Source organism: Hipposideros armiger, unplaced genomic scaffold (assembly GCF_001890085.2).
Source record: "Hipposideros armiger isolate ML-2016 unplaced genomic scaffold, ASM189008v1 scaffold_245, whole genome shotgun sequence".
NCBI lineage: Eukaryota > Metazoa > Chordata > Mammalia > Chiroptera > Hipposideridae > Hipposideros > Hipposideros armiger.
In genome coordinates, this window is record NW_017731595.1 from 1,090,217 (window position 1) to 1,107,395 (window position 17,179).

At 44.5% G+C, this 17,179-nt stretch overlaps 1 protein-coding gene across 3 annotated transcripts in view; it reads right to left on the minus strand.

Moving 5' to 3' along the window:
• Positions 1–10,197, minus strand: part of NR1D2 (nuclear receptor subfamily 1 group D member 2) — a 61,011-nt gene extending 50,814 nt beyond the window's left edge. For 2 of the 3 annotated variants that reach the window (XR_002125469.1, XM_019655743.1), the window contains exon 1: positions 9,876–10,195. Coding sequence is in view for 2 of the 3 variants with exons in the window: in XM_019655743.1 (XP_019511288.1) it covers positions 9,876–9,891 (16 nt within the window). In the remaining variant the exon portion in view is untranslated. Of the gene's footprint in view, positions 1–9,875 lie in introns of all 3 variants that reach the window. The other variant, XM_019655741.1, reaches the window with a different exon arrangement.
• Between the last annotated feature and the right edge of the window lie 6,982 nt (positions 10,198–17,179).

A 17,179-nucleotide genomic window follows, 5' to 3' on the forward strand; every position in this document is an offset into this window, starting at 1 on the left:
CTGAGGGGCAATTTTGATAGTCACCAGGCTCCAGATCTGTCAGGGATTGTGAGCACTCCAAAACCACCACTTCATGAAACTCCTGATTGCTGGAAAAATCCAGCCCCATAAAGTACTGAGGGGCGGCCTGCTGGGAAAGCGCCTCAAAGCCTCGGGCACCATGGCCCTCCCGGACTGTGGTGTAACACCAGCCAGGTGGTATGGTGGGCAGGGGTCGGATCCGTACCCAGCTCTTCTGGTGGATGTGGGTGACTTGGCCCTGATTCCAGATCCGCTGGCTACGGGCGGGCTTGGGTCATGGGTACCTGCGCATCTGGGCGGAGGGGTGCAGGGCAGCCATGACCATTCTCAGGTAGCTGCCCACGATGACTGAGTGGCAGGGTCAGGGCCTGAGGCGGTGGGGGGATTAGGCTCCCAGACGGTCTTGATATTTGCCAACGCGAAGTGAGCAGGGCTAGGGTGACAGCTGCCACAGGGGGCACAAAGACAACAAGTGGGGTGTCAGCACATTGGAGCCCTCCTGCCACGTGGTCCTGCACGCACCAGGCTAGAGCCCAAGTACACCGGACACTCACCCGACGCCCCCTGCTCTCTAGCATCCCAGTGCGGGTCCCAGGCCCTTGGCTCTGGGCAGAGGGGCATAGGAGTGCCTGGCTTGTGGAACTGCAATGTCAGCTTTGTAGCCCTGACCGATCTCCAGCTATTTCACAGCAGGTTGGACTTCTTGAGTTCATATCCAGGCAGCCTAGGCAACACTCCCTCCTAAAGAAAAGCCCTCATACACACCCCAAAATTCCCTGGGGCAGCTGTTTTCCCATCAAGTGCACATAACCATAAAGGAAGTGCAGTCATCTGGTTGGTAACTCCCATAGAAGAGGGCTGCGGAAGGGAGCGAAGGGTGAAGAGCGATGCCCTACCAGCCTCCCAAACCCTGGGGCGACATGCTGGGACAAAGACAATACTTGCGAACAGCTGTCCTGGCTCCCAACCCGGGGGCGCAGGGGTGTGTGAGGAACTGGCCAGCGCCACTCCACTCTGCCGCCTGCCCTTGCAGGAGCGTTTTCCCAAGAGAACGAAGCTTGCAGCTGACTCCAGTCCCGGAATGGGGCTTGCAAGCTTGATAATACATACTTTCTATTTTTGCAAATCTGAACAGTAAAGTCACTAACTTTAGAAATTGGTTACTAATTAAATGTCTGCTTATCCCAAAATGAAAAATAACTTATTTCCTGCTATTCTTCCTGCTTCCACAAGTTCAAATCCCATATAATTCCCACTGATTTAAAAAGTGAGAAGGCTCTTACTGGCTTAGTTATTCTGAGCACATACAGATCCAAACCTAAAGCTTTCCGGTTTGCAATCTTTTCCTAAAAGAAATGGAAAACCTTCCTGTGTGGCTGTATAGCTTAGAGTAAAGAAATTGTTTTGGCCGTGAAGAAATACCGTTCTAGTCCTCTCTTTGCCTCTTCGTTATACCTTTATATGACACAATCCCAAAAACAATGAGTTCATCACCTGCCTCCCCCACTGCTTGGCTAAAACACAGGTTAATCAAGAACTCATGTTTACATTTGGGTTAAAGTAATTTATCTCAAAATGATAAACCTTCCATAGCTGTTGCTCCTAGAAGCTTTCTGTTTTGATGCTCCCAGAAGACCTCTATGACTATCCACTAAACCCGTTTCACACTCTCCTACTTCTGCTCTTGGACTTGCAGACATACTTAACTCTAAGCAGCTCTTAAGGAATCCAGACTCGTTACTTGTTCTTATGACTCACAATTTATGGTAAATGTTAAAGAGGCTGGAAGGAAGAATACAGGCTATCAAAGAATAACATTAAGGCTGAAGTTAATGCCTTCTTCACAGAGCTACTCTCAAAAAACTATTCACAACGTCATCAATATAACCACAACCCCTCTGAAAACTGGCCTTGACCTCTTAGAGACTGTAAACCTCTCAGGTTAAGAAACAGCATTTAAAATTATTCCCAGGGTATAATTACACTCTTCCCTCAAAGAGATAAAATGTTGCAAGAGTAACCTCATGGCCAAATGTATTATTTTTCCAAATCCCAGGCCAAACAAGTTACTTTCATCTTCTCTGCCAAGGTCTATTGTGGTTTCTTTCCCTCTTCCATCATCATCAAACATTTATTAGCTTTTTCAGTGTGTATCAGATACAATGGTTAATTATCTCTCTTCCATCACTGTCCTGAGCTCTTATTTAAACCTACTGTTTACTTGTTTCCACCTATTTCTCAACTAGACCTTAAGTACCTAGGTGCAAAGCATGTCTCTTACATCCTTTACAGGTAATAAACCTACCATAAGTATCTTAAGACCCACTTCACTGCCTTTGTGAAGCCCACATCTAATAACAAGGACAAATCCCAAACACTATAAAACATTACTAGGAAGTCACAAGTAAAACAGGACATTTCTGACAACAATCTAGATAACTACACTGAGCAGTAGGTGGAGAATGAACATTCCCAAAGTAGTAACTGCAATTGAAGCATTCTCTCCGAAATAAAACTTTCTCTGCTAAAGGGAAATGACTCCCCAATCTTTCTTTAGAAAAGAGCCACATTTTATAAGTCATTTAAAACACCAATACACACAGAGACATACATACACTCAGCAAAATGCTGAGGCCAAAACAATTCCAAAAAACAGAGAGACATTTCCATTTACAGAGAAGAAAAAAACAAGCTGAGGAATTTTAGTCTTTTTGTCACTTTCAGTCTGTCATGTTGAAATTAGGTACCAGACATGTATTTAAGTACCAATTATATATATATATATATATAGGCTAGAAAGCCCGAGAAGTAAAGCACAGCCACAACTCTCAGGGAGTTTGATTACAATCCAGAAGTTAAAATGGGTGCCTGCTAGGCCAAGAAAAACACAACAGTATTCATCATACACAAATTTCATATGCATAAATGCATTTGAGTTTTAAGTAACACGGACAATTCCATTCACTTTTCCATTCATCAAGCATATGCCTGGCATCAGTCCTGAGGTTGGAGGTGTGAATCTGTTTTTTCTATAGTTTGACCCACTTCCCAAGTGCTTAGCATGTGCTTATCACCTGCTCAGAATGAAGCCAGGGCTCTGTGACTCATATTTGACCTGCAGTGTGGGCCCTACCTAAAAACCAGTCACTCTCAAAGTGTGGTCCCTGGACCAGGGGCTTCAGCACCACCTGGACCTCTGTTAGAAATGCAAGTTCTCAGGCCTCACTCCAGATCTACTGAGTCAGAAACTTTTATCACCCTCTTGGTGATTCTGACACACAGTAAAGTTTGAGAACCGCTACCACAAAGCCATTTCATCTGTGCTCAGTGGAAGAAAAAGCGATTAAGGTTAGTGGTAATAATAGAAATTTCATCTACCACTGATTTTAAAACCTAAAAGCTTCTAAGTCTTCAAACACAAGTAGAGAAAGCTTCCTAACTTTGAGTTTATTCTCATCATCCAGAGAGATTAGGTATAATACATATCAGACACACCTGGTACTTTTCCAAAATACACATTTCCAAGGCCCCGGCCAGAAGAGTGAAGGTACCCCCAGGAATAGGAATTTTTTTACAAGTTCCCGGGGTTATTCCTTACACAATGAAGTTTAAGAATGTAGCCATCAGTGAATGGCTACAATCAAGCACAAATTGGCCCATAGTCTTAAAGGTTGATGGTTTCATTGATACAACTGCCTGAATACCTTTAATATGCTGTGACTTCAATGGGAAACAATTTTAACCTGGAAGCTATCCAATGTCATGTTAACAGATAAAAACCATGATGCCATCTGTTTTTATAAAACTTTAGAGATCTAAAATTCACGGGCCGGCCGAGTGGCGCATTGGTTAAGAGCTGGCCTGGGATGCCAGAGGGCCCCGGTTCAGATCCCACATGTGAGGGCCAGTGACACTGCCCTCCACAGCTAAGATGCTGAACAACAGCTCAACCTGGAGCTGGGCTGCTGTGAGTCGCCGATGACAACATAGTCTGCAGCCCCTGCTGCAGTGGGTTGCCATGGGCTACCGTGTGTAGCCAGCAGCCAGCGTGAGCAGCCAGCAGCCGCCATGAGCAGCCATCCAGAAGCCGGCGACTGATCTGCCTCGCCCGGGAAGAGTGCAATGATGGTGCCAACTTGGGCCAGTGAAGCAACGTCCTCCACAACTAGACTGAAGAACAAAACGACAGCAACTTGTCTGTTCCCCTTCCCCCAATTCCCCAGTGCTGTTCCAATTCCCCAATAAAAATCTTTAAAAAAAAAAATTTTTTTAATAAATAAATAAAATTCACATTAGAAATTTCAGGTGTTAGCAAACTGCTACTTTTGTCACACGTTTCTCCACTCAGAATTGGATACAAAGGGAAATATTATCCTTCGTCCTGAATTAACTCCCAAAGGAAGATCTCACAGCTATTTGTCTTTTCTCAAATACAAGGTTAGGTAGCAAATTCACTTCCTAAGATCTCAAGAGGATAAAAGACGAAAAAATGATGGTGTTCCTTAGAAGACTTTTCAAGGGCCAGGATCTACGTAAGCCATTTACGTTCACGAGGTCTTCAGACTACCTCAACTTAAAAAAAACTTTTAGAAATCCAGCTATCACGATGGCTTAAGAACTACTGTAGTTAAAAGCACTGACGGGGCAATGGAAGGTATCGTTATTACTCACACACACCCACCTTCCTTTGCAAAAGCTCCAAAATCAAACCTAACAAAGATTACTGGGCTATCATCAATCCAATTAAGATCCTATTCCTATCTTTAAGGAGTTCAACAATCATTTACAAGAATTTGTGCCAGCACGATGGAATCAAAGATGACCCATTTAGTAGCAGCTACATTCTCCTAGCAAGACCTTCTACACTGATTTGTCTTAGCATCTACTCTTGCTACCAAACACCAATCTACTGACCTGATGATTAGCAACCCAAATGGGTTAAATTTTAATTTCCTAGAAGGTCCAGAGTACATCTAGTAGCTCCTCAACCCAGTGAAGAAAGGAAAGTGAAAACTACAAAACACCAAGTACCTAGCCAATGTCAAGAATGTAACACAATTTCACACATTTCATCCTCACAAGAACCCTGTGAATTAATTGACACTATCCCATTTTACAGATGAGGAACTCGAAGCTCAGAGACGCTAAGTGATACAGCTACTAAGTGGCAGGGCCAGGGCTGAAAAGTCAAGGCTATCTCATTCCAGAGGTCAGACTATTATGTCTTACTGAGAAGACCTGGGCAAGCAAGTCACTTTCAATTTCTCTAAACCTGAGTCATCTTCTATAAAATGGGAGTGTCTGTCAGAGTTATTACAAGATTAAAACGAAATGGTATTCATAAAAAGGGATTATGAAAGTGCTTTTTCCACGCACAGTTATTGATGATAAAGCAAGAAAGGTAAAAATCCCCAGAGCCAGCAAGTCCCAGCACCTCCAGAGCAGGCAGAAGGCACTTGTTAGATACCTCAAGCTAAAATTAGCTGAGGCAGAGTCTTCTCTATTTTTAGTTGAAAAGGACTCTGGAGTTCGGCCAGATTCCCAGGCTAGGGCTTACCCAGTGGTCAACTTCAGACAAGCCAGAAGTCAATATCCAATTTTGTCCTACCGGGAAGCACTTACTGTCCCTGCATACATTAGGGCTTTCTTCCCCCAGTCCTAGGCTTGCCTATCATCAAAATCCTCCCACTCCCACTGCTCACCAGCCTAGAAAGCATGCTTGAATTCAAGTCATGGCTGTAAGCTTTTGCCTTGTGACTTAAGAGCAAAACATTTTACCACCCAGAAGCTTTAGATTTCTCATTTTAAAAGGTTACTGAGGGCCGGCCGAGTGGCTCAGTTGGTTAAGAGCTGGCTTGGGAGCGCAAGCTCTGAGCAGCAGGGTCACCGGTTCAGATCCCATATGGGGGCCGGTGATGCTGCGCCCTCTACAGCTAAGATGGTGAACAATGGCTCAACCTGGAGCTGGGCTGCTGTGAGTCACCAGCGACAGCGTACGCAGCAGCGGGGCTGCAGTAAGCTACTATGAGTGACTGGCAGCCGGCATAAGCTGCCATGAGTGACCATCCAATGGCCGGCAACCAACTGCCTCACCCGGGAAGAGCACAATGATAATACCAACATGAGCTAGTGAAACAACGTCCTCCATAACTAGATTGAAAAACAAAAGGACAGCAACTTGTCTGTTTCCCTCCCCCAATTCCCCAATAAAATCTTTGAAAAAAAAAAGGGTTATTAATAATTTCTACTCACAGGATGGTAGTGTAGAAATACTAATTGAAACACTAAACTTCCAAATATGTCCTGAGTGTCAGGGATCCAGAGAATGGCATGGTCCCTTCCCTAAAAATCTTTAGAGGCCAACTGGGGAAACAGCTGTGCTAACCACTCATTTCAGTGCCATGTGAGCAATTGTCATACCCATGATTGTGAACTGCTGAGGATCACACAAGAGCACTCACTATACAGGGCAGAGGTCAAGAAGAGTGAACACAGCCAAGGTGACCATAAGTGGGGTCTTGAAGAATATGAAAATTATTAAATGATGTACCATTAAGAGATTATTTCAGAAAATGGGGTGGCAAAAAACAAAAAGATCTTATTTTGTAAAATAGTGTTTTTGTCTCCTTGTAAATTGCTGTGGGGGGTGGGGGACAAGTGTAATCTAGTGTCTAGGGAAAAAATAGATTTACTAGCAACAAGATTTTGAAAACTGGAATGATGAAATTGGGAGGCTCTGCTGACACCTGCCCTTTCCACCAGCTCTGACCCAATACTATACCACTGCGAACCGAGTTGGTCCACACACACACATCTCCTTCACCCCAAGAAGGCAGGCCTACCAACTTGTGCACATACCTTCAAACGTAATGTAGGCTTAAGCCTGTTACAGCACAGTAGTTAGCATATGCTCTCCAAGTGGACTCTGGATTCAAAATCTGGCTCGACCACTTGCCTGTGTAAGTTACTTAACTTCACTTTACTGAGCCCCTCATCTTCAAATGGTGACGACAGCACCTTCCTTCATGGAATGAATGTGAGGTAGCAAAGTAGTAACATATGCGAAGGGCCTCACACACAGTAAATGCGCAACAGATACTGGCGATTATTATTTTGCCTTCATTATACTGGAGAAGTTCAATCAGAATAGTTCAAACAAAACTAACCCTCCCTATCCTTTTTTCTTTCCCTCAATTTCGAAGTGTCACGTGGAGTCAGCTGTTTCTCCCAGGTTCTTATTTCCACACTACCTTCTAAATCCCTTAATTCCACTGACTTCCCACTTCACTCCTCTTCCCATTATCATGCTGTTTCTCTCTCCAAGGGAAGATTTCTTTACCCTTACCTCCCTCCCTCTGTTTTCTTTCCAAGTTTGCAGAAACATAGTAGAATACAGATTGGTAAAGATATGAATGAACTAAGTGGGACTGTTTTCCTAATTTTTAAAATATGAATTACAACCATGGTTAAGTACATGCAATGGGTTAAAGAACCTGGTATACTCAATCAAAAGCTATCTGCAATAAATGCATGAGTCAAATTCTACCACTTCTATTTCACATGTATATTAGTCATAGATAGGGTAGAGACACAATATGTCTTGAATTGTAGGGCAGTTAAGATAAAATGGTCACTGGTTGAATGTGTACTGACTAATACAATGATATCAACCCCAAGGGAAGGGTCAGAGGTGTGCCACACAGCATTGAATATGGCCCAACCTTAGTCAATATTTACAACAATTTGAGGTTAAAGGGCATGCTTGTGATAGATGGCAGAAATAAATTGTTAATATACAAACTGTTAATATACTAACAGCCTGTGACAGCTTGAACATGAGACAAAAGCAACAAGAGAAAATTTAAGAACTATAACTGAAAAGTCCTACACTTCAGGTCAAACAATTATCCCCACAATTGATGAAACCTAACTTCAGAACAGTTCACATGAAAAGGTCCTATCTGATGGCAAGGTTAGTGTGAGTCAGCAAAGGAATATACCACAAAAGCTAAGCCTGCCAGAGAATTCATTTGCAGCAAAATCCAAAACTTGAAACTTGGTAACGGTCCAACCATTTCCGCAGGAGCCTGTTCACTTCTGGGTGCTACAGCCCCAAGGGCAACAAGGATAATGATAAAAAATAAAAGTGTTAAGGACCAAGGGATGAGAGCTGGAAGTGGAAGAACTGAAGTGGAGGGATGCGGTAACAGTCCCCCAAAAGAAGTTTTATAATTTATAGCTCCAAAAGGCAAGATTAAGATCAGTGATATTGTTCCAGAAAGGTTCAAACCAGAGAAAAACTTTCTAATCACCTGGGTCTCCATACATGAGGTTGCAAAGCTGGAAGAATGTATTCATGCTAAAGCCTAGGTTAGAAGAGGTTAAATCTGATGGTCTCCAAATAAGTAAAAGTTTAATTCCATCAGTTACCCAATTCTTAAAAATATTTTCAAAGGCTACGTAGGCCCATAGGTAATTAAAACAGTTAGAAAATGACTTTATTTTTACTGTTGGTGGAAAATTCACATTCGTTATCAAGGCATGGTTTTTTATAGCATATAACTTAAAAAATAAAAACTGATTTCTTCTGTAACCTCATTGGCTTCAGGTATAAAGGCCATCATTTCTTTGTGGGCAGACAAAATGGGAGAAGGGAGCGAAGAACTGTTCTGTGGCATTGCAACAGGAAATCTAAGAAGGAAGATTTCTAAAACCAAATTCCGTTGATCAATTTCAGGAGAGGTCGGAGACCTATGGGTTTAAAAAAATTAATTGAAATGAACAAAGGCCAGTCTTACATAAGGTCTCAAGAGTCGCTTAGGCAACCTGAGTCATCTGGACCACACGTGAGCTGAATGATTAGCTATGGGTGTGACCCGTTTACTGTAAGGCTCTCAGCCCAAGGGGATTTTCAGGCCGGTTTTTATGACTGAAGGTTGGTAAGCCAAATCACGTCCTAGAGAAAACCATTTTTATTTTTTGAAGCAGTGAAGCAGCATCATAACAAGGGCCGGTGTAGTTCCAGTTGCTTGGCTTTGCTCGGGATTTTAGCACTTCCGACTCCTCGGAGGGTCTCGCGTCGGGGAAGCCCCACGCCTGCCCCAAGCATCTCCTTCCGCCCGTGGCCCGCCTTGGCCCCGCACGTCTTCCCCAGCATCCGCAGGGTCTGCCGGCCCGCACTGCCCCTGCTCCGAACATCGGGGAGCCTCCCGGCAGTGCGAGCCTCTGCGGGTGCACTGCGGCATCCGCGCCCGCCCCAAGGCCGCCGGGCCGCTGGGTTCACCGCCCGCGCACGCGCCGCCTCCTCCGCAGTGTGCAACCCCGCGGGGGAGGAGGGAATCGCGGCCACGTCACAGCCCGGAGGGTTCCAAAGGGGCGGGGCCTCCCGAGAGGCTGCGGCGCTCCCCGCCATCGCGCGCGCGCGCGCCCCCGCCCCCACGTGTCCCTGCGGCCCCGGGGAATGTGGGTCACGGAGCCGAGCGGCCTCACGTGTCCCCGCCCGCCGCCGCCGCCTCAGCGCCCATTATGTAATGCCGCGTCACGCGCCCGCCCAGCCAACCGGCGCCCGCGCGCCGCCGAACGTAAACACAGCGCGCACGTGGCTCGCGCGGCCGGGCCATGTGAGGGGGGGGCCGGGCCGGCGCCGCCGGGCCGCGCTGCGGCGTTGCAGGGAACCGGTGGGGCGATCGCGGGGCGACCCGGGGAGCGACGGGAGCAGAGCCCGCGGCGGACAGGAAGCGCGCGGCAGCCCACCCCGTCGACCTCAGGGACGCCCGCCGCCCGCCCAAATGCCCCCCCAGCGGGCTCCGAGCGCCCTCTCCGCCGTCCCCGACCCGCCGCAGTCCGGCTCTTACCTGCATTCACCTCCATGGTGCCCTCGGGGAGGGGACCAAGGCCGCCCGCTTCCCGCAGAGGGGGCAGCGCCCCCTGCGCCTCAGCGCCGCGCCGCCCCGGACTGGAGGCAGCGGTGGTCGCGGGGCCCCCTCATGGGCAGGGCGGGCGGAGCGCCCGGGACCCGCGGCCGAAGCGCGGGCTGCAGTTAAGAGACAGCGGCGGCCGGCAAACGGCGCTCCTCGCGGGGTCCCTGACAACAAAAGCGGCGGCGCGGCGGCTTCCTGCAGCCAGCGCACCGCGGCGGAGAGGGCGGCTGACGGGGAGGGCAGCCGCGACCATGTGACCCGCGCACACACCCCCCCTTCCTCCGCCCGCCCCTCCGCCGGCCGCAGCAGCGACTCCGCCCCCTCCCCGCTCCCTCGTCTCCCTTCTCCTCCCCTCCCCCGCTCCCCTTCCTTTCCTCCGCTTCTCCGTTCTTTACTTCAGCCCCTTACCCCTCCTTTCCCCTATTTCGAAACCTCTCCACACATCTTCCCTTTTCCCCCCTCCCCCTCTCCCCGGCTGACCTTCCCGCCTCCGAGCACCCTCCACGCCCCCCTCCCCAGGCCTGCTCGCCCGCGCACCTAGTGACACCTCAAGTCACCTCTGATGGTTACCGAGGACCGCCCCGCGGCGCCGAGCGGACCGGCTTTTCAGGACCACGGGCTGGGCCAACTTGGCTTCGGTTAGCGCCACCCGTGACCTCCCGACAGGTCCCGCTCGCCCACCCGACAGACCTCTCACTGATGGACCCTTGCAGAGCACAGCCCGTTTTTCTTCCCTCTGCACCCCTCGGGCGATTTCGTCCAATCCTATAGCTTAAGTAGACCTGTTTTCGGAAGATTGCCGAATTTACGTTTCAGATGCCTACATCTTGACTATGACCCCTTGATGTCCTTTAGGCATCTCAAATTTAAGATGTAGACAGATGCATGCATGTGTCATAACTCAGTGAATGCACACTTAAGACGTGTGCGCGTCACCTTGTATGTAAATTTTACATCAAAAGAAAAAACGAAGCACGTGACGTGTGCTGAGGTATGCAGAGGGAAGTGCACTGATGTCTGCGATTAAAATGCATTACTAAAGTAAGACGGGCTGATGGATGGAGGCAAGGACAAATGGATAGAAGCATAGTAAGATGTTAGCTGTAGGTGTTGTATGTGGGTACTCACTGTAAAAGCATTTCCAATTTGCTGTTTGAAAATGTTCAGTATAAAATGTTGGCGGAAATGTAACATGTAAGACATTTTTACATGTGCAACACTGCTTCCCCATTCCATCTCACTCACACACATTCCTTCCCCATCTCAACCTTTACTGTTGGCAAATCTGCCAGTTCCTAAAGCCAGCAAATAAAGATTAGTTGTGTTCTCTCTCTCTCTCTGTCCCTCCCTCCCTCCCTTCCTTCCTCTCTCTTTTATATCCCCATTCAGTCCACTAACAAATCTGAGCTATTCTACCTTCATAATATGCCTTTATAGCCTGTATGCTTCTCACCATCGGCATTGCTGTTACTGTATAGACCAAACCATGATCACCTCTTGTCGGCTACTAGAATAGTTCCGTAACAGAAGGACTGCTCCTTAAAAAAAAAAAAGAAAGAAGGACCGCTTCTTGTATCCGCCTACAGTCACTTCTCCCTGAAGTCAGTGTCCTTTTTTTTTTTAATGCAAATAAGATCTGATTACTCTGCTCATATCCTCAAATACCTTCTTATGGTGCTTTGAAAAATACCTAACGCTTTACCCTGACGTGCAAAGCCCTGCACGAACCAAGGCCCTGCTTCTCTTTCCAGGGCTCTTTTCCCAACCTCTAAACACAGTTCTCTAACCACAGTGGTCCTCTTTTCTTTCCTGTTTCAGGGTTTTATCACCCTGTGTGATACTGATGAAAGAATTCCTCTAAGCTACACTCTGTTGCTTGCTTTTTAATTTTATGTACCAACCACCATCTGCTTCTGCATGGGTAAAATAAGGCCAACATGAACAGTCTAGAAGGCAGAAAAATCATAAAAGAGAATACCACTCTGAAAAGGCTACATACTATGGTTCTAACTATATGACATTCTGGAAAAGGCAAAACTGTGGCGACAGTGTAAATACCATGGGTTGCCAGGGGCTAGGGGGAGGGAGGGATGTAAAGGCAGAGCACAGAGGCTTTTTAGGGCAGTGAAACTGATCAGTGTACTACTACTGTAAATACATGTCAAATGTACAACACCAAGCATGAACCCTAATAGAAACTATGGACTTTGGATGATTATGATGGATCAATATAGGTTCATCAGTAGTAACAAACCTACCATGGTGGTGGGGGAGGCTGTGTGTGTTTATGGGGGTCCAAGGTATATGGGAACGCTATGTACTTTCTGTTCAATTTTGCTGTGAACCTAAAGCTGCTCTAAAAAAATAAAGTGTTTTAAAAAGACAGACGCACACAGAGAGAGGAGACTACCATTTAAATTTGAAAAGGAGAAGAGTGGAAGTGGAAATAAGCCATTGCAAAGGAAATAAGATCCTCTCATGCCTATGGGATAAAATCATCTGTGTCTATAAGCCTGGCGTATTTTAAAGGCCACTTCCTTTCCATAAGACTTTGTGGGTAACAATCCTAGACTATAAAGCTATAATGCAGGTTAGTTCCCAGCCACACCACTGGCCCCTGGAAGCCTGCTGGCCTCACCAGGGCCAGAGGAGGATGCTGGGAGGCATCGGGTTGGACAGCCCCCAAGTGCTGTAGTTGCGGTGGAAATTGCCTTTTGCTGCTGTCATTCTGAGAAGCCTCGTTTGTTAACCCTGTGGAGTCTATGGCTCAGTCTGTAAAAATTCTCAGACTCAGAGGATTTCTACCTATTCCACCTTCCTCATTCCGCTGAACAAAATGATAATTCTGTTGAATGAAGTGACTGTGTCTTCAAAAATCATGTGTTTAAAAATGCAAATTATTTCCTGGGAAAGTTACCTCATTAACCCTTATATTCCACGAACATCAGGAAGACCCTGGGAAAATGAACACAGGATAAGGTCAATCTCAATGTGGATAAAGGAAGAAAGAGCCTAAATATTAGTCTTCTAATCCCAAAATCAAGTAAAATAGGCCAAGTGAGGAACTGCAGTATACGAGGACCTGGCTGAAGGAGAGGTATTGGGAAAAAAAGATGGAGTTTCCTTAAAGCTAATTAAAAACATGTAGGGTCATTCCTCATTTTAAAATGTTCTAATGAATATTGCTAGCTCCCAACACCACAATAACATTCCACTTAAACTTTAGCACAGAGTGCTTTTTTGTGGGCTATTTACTGATACTTACCTATTAGAAATGAAAACAGAGAAATATTTAAAACACAAAAGTACACAGCACATGTCACAGAGAAGTGACATCATCACATGTCAACAAACAGCTTTGTCAGTTGCCTCTGCCACCACAAATTGCAATTGCTATTCGTCATGATATTTATGATGTACCTTCTTCCAGGTTCTTTTTTTCCTTCACTGTTCTGGCTGTAGTACTAGCTTCTATATCATCCTCCAATTCTGCCTTTATCAAAGTTTGCCTTTATTGTAAATCCAAAAAATTGTCTATGCTAATTTATTAACTAGAAAAATAATTTAATTACATTATAAGTAAATAATAAACATTTCAACTTAATTACCAATTACGACTTACATAGGGATCATTAGGTAAGTCATCTTCTCATTGTATGTCTTCATAAAATATTCAAATAAACACATTGCTTTATAGCTATGCATAGAAATGAGTCATTCAAACTGATTCAAACCATTGATACCAACAAGATCAGGGATGTGTTTATGTGCAATACTAGAAATGATGCACACATCCAACACACAGTACAATGCAATAATATCTTATAAGATGCAGTGGGGCCGGCTGAGTGGCTCAGTTGGTTAAGAGCTCGCTCAAGAGTTTGAGCTCTGAGCAACAGCAGTTCGAGTCAGCCTGAGCTGAGCAGCCGCTGAGCTGCCAACAGGTGGCAGGATGGCTCAGCTAAAAAAAAAAAAAAAAATTAAAAAAAAAAAGAGTCAAGTTGTGTTTAACAGAAAAATACACCGTTCCAATTTTTAAATTTAAATTATTTAAAATTAAAATTTAGTCCCTTAGTTGCACTAGCCATATTTCAAATGTCAAAAGTCACATGTGACTAGCAGTAACCACACTGGTCATTACAGATTAAGTCTTCCTTACTCTTTCTGAGTCAGCACGATAAATTATTATCCTAGGAAATTACCCATGTTGTATAAGTTTCCAAATTTATTGAAATAAAGTTGTTAATGTTATCTCTTTAATCTCTATGGGTTCTAGAGTTCCTCATCTTAATTTGGTTTATTTGTGCTTTTTCTTCTTTTTCTTAATCAGTCCTACTAGAGATGTATCTATTAGCTTTCTCAAAGGCTCAGTCTTTGGCTTTATGACTCACTACATTTGTTTTCAATTTCACTGATTTCTGCTCTTGATCTCCCTCTTTCCATTCTCTTTTAATCTGATTTTTCTAATTTCTTAATTTGGACATCTTATCAATTTTGCTTTAGTTGGCCAGAGTCAGTTTCTCTCTTAATTAAGGAAACCTCACTGATAGAACTGCTTTAACTCATTCTCAACTATTATAGGGAGTATTCCAGTTACTACTGCGGTATAACAAATCTCCCCATAACTTACAGGTTCAAAATAACAGCAATCGTTTTACTATCTCTGATGCTTTCTATGGGTCAGGAATATAGGGAGCTCCTGGCTGGGCATTTCTGACTCAGAGTTTCTTGTCATCAATGGCAATCAGACAGTAGGTGGAGCCAGAACAGCAAGGGGCTGGAGCAGCTGGAGGCTAGTCTGGCCTTTCTGTCTCTTTAGGTAGTTAGTTGTAAGGCTTCTCCACATGGACTCTACATGTGGGCTACTTAAGGCCCCCTCACAGCATGGTGACCTCAGGGCAGTCATACTGCTTACAGAGCAGGTCAGGGCTCCACTACAGGCAGGAGTTATATCACCTTTTCTGACCAAGCCTCAGAAGTCATGTAACATCAATTTTGCTACATTATTGGCTGCAAAGGAGTTAGAAGCACACTCAGCTTGGAGGGTGGGCATACAGATCTCATTTATTCATAAGAGGAGCATCAAGGTCATATTTTGAATAGCATGTGAGATAGAATATATTGTTGCGGTTACCATTGTTCAAACAGGGAACAATTTTAAAGAACAACACATATACAGTTCACCTTGACTTAAGGACCACCTTACAGTGTCATCAAAGCTTTAACTTTTTTATTCCCTTTACACAGTAGCATTTTCTAAGTGTTGGTATAAGGTTAAAGAATGCTCCAGAGAGAGGGAGTCAGTTGCAAGTGGGGTACAGAAAGGTCCTCACACCACATGATGGTTCCGCTCCACTTTTTAGTTTATTCTCTGTGCAGCTGAAAGTCAATAGAATGACATTTCAAATATAGACTCAGTCTCTTGTGTATTCTGAGTCTTTTATTGCCCAACATCAATAATGCTTTATGGCATTGGAAAGTGACTGCTCTCTCAGAGAAGAATCTAGTAAGAAAAAGGGTTAAGTCTACATGCAATGAGTGGAATCTACACAATACGACATAAAAATCCAAGACAATCCACAACAGAAATCATCTGGCCAAGATACAGAGTAGGAAAATAACTAATGCAATTTGGAAACCCTAGATAAATTTTTTAAAGTGTTCCATTGATCTAATAACATACTAAACAGAAATTTGAAAAAAGTAAGAAGGAAAATAAACAAGAATATGTGGCAGTTCCATAAATAAAATGCTCTAAGAAATGCCTGATTATCTTCAATACTCTATCACAGTTTGAAAAAAATAAATCTATAATACAACTTCCAGTGGTGGGATCGGGGAGGCAGGAAAGCAGACAAAAACATCAAATACAAAAAAAGCTAGCTCTAACAACAGGGCATGCTATCTCACCAAAGGAACAATTCATAATGCTGACTCTCACCAATTTGCCCATCTAATCTTCCTACTTATTCTTTTGAAAACTCACCTGGTTGAGAATCCCTCCTAGCGGTGGAATCTGTCCTAGTGTGACCTCCTTTAATTGACCATTCTCCTAAGTTCTCTATCTCCAATTATCACCACCACTCAGAGGGGACTTAGAGACTTGGGTGTCTCCGTTTTCAGCAATCAATTCCTCTCTTCTCATCTTCAAATTTATCAGCAACTTTCCTCAGCTGGTTAATTCTTCATGCTTCATCCCCTCATTGGGAAGGTAGCCTAGACCAGTGGTTCTCAAAGTGTGGTCACTGGATCAGCAGCAGCAGCAGCACCTGGGAACTTGATAGAAATGCAATTTCTCAGGCTCCACCTCAGACCTAATGAATCAGAAACTTTGCGTGTGGTACCAGCACAGTGTGTTTTAACAACCCCTCCTGATGATTCTGATGCACTCAAGTTTGAGAACACGGGCTTAGAAAGCCAGTAGCATCTACCACCAGAGAATTGATCAGCCCTGAATTCCAGGGGTAGAGGCTCATGTGGCGAAGTGTATAAGGCTGGTGGCTGCCTCTTTCCAGATTTTCTACTCCATGCCTCAAAATGAGCAGGATCTGTGCCTTGCAATATATATGTAATATGACAAGATGTAATGTTACAGGATAGAATTTTAAATGCAAAGAATGCATGCATGAATTCTTTGCATAAATTCAAACCCCAGACTGCCTGGGCTTCTGATCTCACTTCTTCCTTCAGGCCTGGATTTATTTCTGCCCATAAACTCTAGGAGAAACCTGCTATTCTCAGTAATTGGTAATGCTTATCACCAGTGAGTCTTTACTAATTATCTATCTATAGATTTATTTATAAACATTCTAGAAAAATAAATTTATTTCTAAGGCTTAGACCCTTCTCCTTTCTGGCTGTAGAGGAAAAATAAAATGTTTTAATAGTGGTAACAATAGGATGGTCATTTAAATCTCAGTCATTATGCACGACCATCTCTTAGCTTCTAAATTCACATAAAAATTCATTCCTCCTCCTCATCATGATGCAGTTCTATAAAAGAAAATTGGGGAAGAAATTCCTTACCACTTACATTATAACCAACAGACTGCATACTGATTTTTCTTTTTTCTTTTTTATTAGTTTTACGTGTACAAAACACTGTAATATCACCCACCCCTCACAAAGTGATAAACCCCTCCACCAATCTATTGCTCCTCTCATACTGATTTTTCATGTCTGGATTCCATTTTTTTAAAGCAATGCTTTGGGAAGTACAAAGACTTTATGAATTTTTT